Source organism: Drosophila arizonae, unplaced genomic scaffold (assembly GCF_054131065.1).
Source record: "Drosophila arizonae isolate 15081-1271.41 unplaced genomic scaffold, UAZ_ARI_1.0 ARI_Backbone_63, whole genome shotgun sequence".
Taxonomy (NCBI): Eukaryota; Metazoa; Arthropoda; class Insecta; order Diptera; family Drosophilidae; genus Drosophila; species Drosophila arizonae.
Window position 1 is genome coordinate 46,265 of NW_028315246.1, and position 5,408 is coordinate 51,672.

Sequence of the window (5,408 nt, forward strand, 5' to 3'; positions counted from 1 at the left end):
AACACACATTAGTGATCTCCGCCTCTTCCCATTCTCGTACATGAACAGCTGACCTGCAGCTGCATGAAGAGGGGAAGAGTACGGGGATACTCTTTATTTATTTAATACTTCACTATAGCATTTTTTTATAAATATAAATAGCGCCTATGAGATAATTAAAATCTAAAAAGGACTATATTTGTCGAAACTTTTCATTAAATGATTAAATTTAAATGGCCATAAGTGCACAAAAATAACAGTGCAGCTTAATGTTACAAAATACTAATAAAAAGAGCAAATTAAAGATAATTCAAAATAACAATAAAGTGCTTGAGTAGCTTACAATAGACTAGTTAGATGAGTAAGATATAAGTTTAACAATAGTAATAGATGGCATTAATTAATATAATTCAATTTTTTCATTTATAAGCATCTACAAGATGCACAGAGAAAAATAGCCCCAAGTGGCCAATTGGAATAATAGAGAAAAGTCGAGACAAAGTCTGGTCATTTTCTCCAATACGGGCTTAAGCTAAAATTAGCTTTGATCTCTATGTGATCCAAATACGACCCTATAGGCAGCAAGTGGTGATGGTGGTGGTAGTGGCCGCGGCATTGGCGCAATACCCTCGAAAACAGGTAGTCGTTGCGGCTGGTGGGCTGCTGTTTGTGCAGCTTCGTTGCGTTGCTGAGCCTCCCGTCGGCGAAGGAATAGCTCTCTGCTTTCAGCTGCTTCGTCGGCTTCTCTTTGCAGTTGTCGCTGAGTGCGTAAAGCTATGTCATTGGCCAAATGCATGCTTACGAGACTCGTGTATCTTGCCAATGTTATCCGCTGTGGGATGAACGGGTCATAAGCAATATTTTTAGCCAAGTTGTTGCTATGGATTCGAAGTCGGTCATAGTATTTAGCGCAGAGACCATTGAGTATTTCATCCGCAGACAAGACCTCCAATTCAGCTCTGATGCGAGTGTTCGAGATAAAGTACTGAGCACCAGAGATGGCTCTCAGAGTTTTATTGTGAACGACTCGAATGCGGCTGAATTGCGCCTCAGATAGCAGAGCGCCCCATACAGGCAGCGAGTATTGCCAAAGTGGAGCAACTAGCTGCTTGTAAATGATGACTTTAGTCCTTAGACTCAATTTACTGTCTTTATTGATGAGCCAATCTATCTTTTTAAGCCTAGCCCTAACCCTAGTAACGACCGTAGTGACATGTTGTGAGAAGCGCAGTTTCGTATCTAGAGTAACACCCAAATATGAATGAGAAGTGCCATTTTCAATGGTTTCGTTGCCAATGCGAATAGCCTGATATGGCGCTATAACTCTAAGCGTATGCATGATATGCATAGTCTTGTTTGCATTAATTGTAATGCACCACTTGCTCGCCCATTCTGCCAAACTATCCATATACGCCTGCTGCTGACTGAGCGCGACTGCTTGACGAGAGTCAGCCGAAAGAACGATGACGTCGTCAGCATAAGTGGCAATCAATATCCCACGTAGGCGAGTTGGCCTTGGTATGTCGCTGATGTATATATTATACAAGATAGGCCCGAGCAAGCTACCTTGAGGCACACCAGCGTGAATTTGCTTAATACCTGAGCGACAGCCACCGTGACACTCAACAATAAACGTCCGATCAACTAAATAGCAGCAGAGGATGCGGTAGAGAGCATCCGGCAATAGCATCTTGAGCTTATATTTCAAGCCTGTATGCCACACTCGATCAAAGGCTTCCTTGATATCCATATAGACAGCAGAGCAGTATTTGCGGTCATCAAACGCTTTAATAATAAATTGAGTAACTCGACCCAATTGCTGCTCAGCTGAATGCGCCTTGCGGAATCCAAATTGATGATTTGGAATCGCATTTACAAGAGTATCTTGCTCCAGCATACGGCTCAAAATCAGATACTCAAGTATCTTAGAGAGGCCAGACAGCAGACTTATTGGCCTGTATGATGCAACATGGTGCGTAGGCTTGCCAGGCTTATGCACCATCTTCACCACAGCTAGCTTCCAGCTCGAGGGGAAATGACTCAGTCGTAGTGAGTTGTTGCAAATGAGCACAAGATACAACACGGCCTTCAATGGCAGCGCTTTAATAGTGTGATTATCAATTTGATCCAATCCAGCCGCTTTTTTGTTCTCTAGCGTGCTGATGTGACTGATAACCTCAGCCGCAGTGACTGGCCGAAATGAGACTGAAGCAGTCAAAGATGGCTGGCTAACTTGAGCCTCGATCTCGGCCAGATCACTGGGCGGCGTAGTCACGATTGGCTGAAAACGCTGCTCAAGACTCGCAGCAAATGTTTCGGCCTTCTCGGCTGTTGTCTTGCACCAGACATTTTGCGAATTAGAGCCATTGCCACTGGAGGACTTCAACAGCGGTAGATTTGGAGCAGGCTGCCGCTTGATCTCGTTGGTCAGTCGCCAGAGCTTCTGCATACTATATCTATCAGTTGGATCGATAGATCTAAATAGCTCTTCCTCATACTTCTGCCTAGCATATATGAGCTCTTTGCGTATGCGATTCGATAGCCTGTTGCAGAGCATCTTAAGCAACGGATTGCGACTTCGAGTAAGATAGCGCTTGACTTGCTTTTGGGCCTCGATAAGTTGCAGAGTCTGTCTATTTACTCGATATCTAGTCCTCTTTATCGTGCGTGGGTGCTGTGCATTCGCATAGTTTGCAGCATCTTCAATGTTTTTTACAAAAATATTGACCGCATCATCAATATCGTCAGCACTGTTGATCTCAGTGTTGAGCAAGATTTTGTCGTTTAGATAGCTCTGAAATTTGTTGATGTTAGCGTTCAGATCAAGTAGATGGCCTTTTGCTCTGCTGGTGACAGGCTTCTCAACCAGCTGAACTTGCAACGGGAGATGATCAGAGCTAAGCTCGAAAGAGTCAGTGATGGCAAGCAAATCTCGCCTGATACCTTTAAATAGCGCAAAGTCAATGGCAGACGGAGTTTGGCGTGAATTAAACGGAAAATGGGTGGGCGACCCAGTTGCCAGAATGTTGCAATTCACTTGTAGAAGACTATTGACTAGCATTCGGCCACGGAGACAAGATCTGTCGTTGCCCCACCACTGACTTTTCGCATTCCAGTCACCACCGACTATAAAAGTGTCACCCAGAGAAGATAGCAGGTTGTTGAAATCTTGCCCAGACCAGATGATTTGCGGCGGGCAGTAGATTGAGACAATATTGATATGACGGCCATTTTGCAGGCTGACTGAAACTTCGACAGATTGATGCGAGTCGTAAGATGTAAAGCGCATAGCATAATGGCATATATGTTGTTTAATTATAAAGGCTGCACCTCCTCTGCGCCTGTTTGAGGGGTGATTTGCTAAATAAACAATATAGCCATTAATAGCAATGCTATCGCTATCAGTCAGATGCGTCTCAGACACTAGCATTATGTCTATATCGTGCTTGACGAGATATAGATTGAGCTCATTAAGCTTTTTCTTGACACCGGCAGCATTCCAAAAAGATATCTTGATGTTGTTGACACGTTGAGTTACGGCATGCTGCAGTGCAGCGCTGCGTCTACTGGCATTTGGGGAAGTGGATACATTACTAGACATTTGAAGGCTCATTGGGACCAACTCTGGCCATCAAGAAGGCAAAGACAGTGGTCATCATCTCAATGAGTTTATCTAATTTAGCCTCTAATCTAGAGCTAACTTGTACTGGCATGCTTGGCATATTCGCATTTATTGGCTGCTCGAAGCGTTGAAAATGAACACCCCCACTAATAGGATGCGCACTCCCATCCAAAGGTTGCTGATGCCTACGGCGCGTACTTAGGCTACGGCTGCGTTTTGGCTGCGGCGGCCGCTGTGCGCTTGCCTGCCTAGGCAAACGGACTTGTTGCTGCTGCTGTTGTTGTTGCTGGCTAACTTTGGTGGCTTTTTGCCTCGACTGACGCTGTTTGCTGCTAATAGCTGCCGGTCCGACAGGCTGAGCAAATTGAAGGCCAGCCCGAAGAGCAGCCGAATAACTGGGCCCTGCACTAACAGTTTGCGGTCGTGACTGAGGGGGGGCTTGCTGTAAAAGATTTGGCATATTAGACATGTTTGGCATATTTGCTCGATTGCTCTGAGCAGCAGTAGTGGCAGCTGGCTTGGCTAAGTTGCTAATGACTTTAGCTAGTTGCGTGGCACTTTCATTTTCGCGCTTCTTGCACGCTTCTTTATAAGAAGGGCAGCCTTTGTAGCTCGCGGCATGTGGGCCGGAGCAATTGGCACACTTTGCTGGAGTTTGGTCGCCTTTTTGCTTGCCACAGTCCGTGGAAGCATGATTAGCGCCGCACTTGACGCAGGCAAAGGGGCGACGGCAATAATTCTTTGTGTGCCCGAATTTTTGGCACCTATGGCATTGAGCAATTTCATTAGTTTTATACGGCCGCTCAATTTTGACACGCTGGTTGCCAATGGCCGTAATTTGCAGCAATTCTGCGTTGTTTGCGCTGACGGCCAACTCAACCTCAAAGAGGTCAAGCGGCTCTTTGGAGAAGCGTGATTTAATGCCTCTTAAGAAGCGAACTTCGTGCCCTAATTTGGCCAACTGCTCACGGATATAGTGATCCGGAGTGGAGAAGTGCAGATGCCGAATAACAGCTCTATAGCCGCGCTCGCATTTTAATTGAAATGTGTAATTTTCAATTGCATTAGCATCGAGGTACTTTACCAATTTGCGGTGCGTGGCGACGTCCTTGCACTGGACACGAATGCCGTGGTTAGCAGCAGGCTTGGTGGAGTAATTGTCCTGGCCAATAGCGTCATCCAGGCGTATTAGCAGAGGCATAATATCCGTCACGTTGGCGATAAATAGCGGCGCTGGCTTTGCACTCGGTTGCGCATGGCTGGCTCCAGTTGTAGTGGCGGCGGCAGCAGCAGTAACGGCGGCAGCACTAATAGCAGCTGCAGCGACAGCATTAGGTGGCATAACTTGCACTTTTGCGGCTGTGCAAGCTTTATTGGCGAGGCAAGTTGCCTCTCGCTGCGTGTCCTCAGTCCTGGCGGTCCGTATATAGTCGTCAATTTGCTGGCAGTCCTCGTCACTGCCATCCAGATCAACTGCGCCCAGCTGCGCAGTCTTCTTCTTAGGGCTGTCGCCTTTCTCAGCAGTCCTCTTTGCTGCTCTCTCACTAGAGAGCGGCTTTGTAGCACTTTGAATTGCATTTTTTGCAGCAAGATATTCGGCAACCATAGATTCCGCAGAAGTGGATGGTTTTGCCTTTAATTGCTGAGCCGCAGCTCGAGAAGTTGTTGGTCGTGCCGTAACCACACTTTTCTTTACCGGCACTTTTAATGGCGTGGGCGCAGGCGCTAGTGGCTGCGAGTCGATTAATAATTCGACTTCCACGTCCATATCCTCGTCACCGTCATCTGCAGTATAGCCCCTAGGCAT

At 46.4% G+C, this 5,408-nt stretch overlaps 1 protein-coding gene across 1 annotated transcript; it reads right to left on the reverse strand.

Moving 5' to 3' along the window:
* Nucleotides 1–3,559: 3,559 nt before the first annotated feature.
* LOC149267688 (uncharacterized) lies at nt 3,560–5,408 on the reverse strand. The gene has a single exon (XM_089476215.1). The coding sequence runs from the start codon at nt 5,406–5,408 to the stop codon at nt 3,573–3,575; it is 1,836 nt and encodes a 611-aa protein (XP_089332341.1). The 3' UTR covers nt 3,560–3,572.

Coding starts and splice junctions, on each gene's coding strand:
- LOC149267688 (XM_089476215.1), bottom strand. CDS start 5,408: ATGCCTAGGGGCTATACTGCAGATGACGGTGACGAGGATATGGACGTG.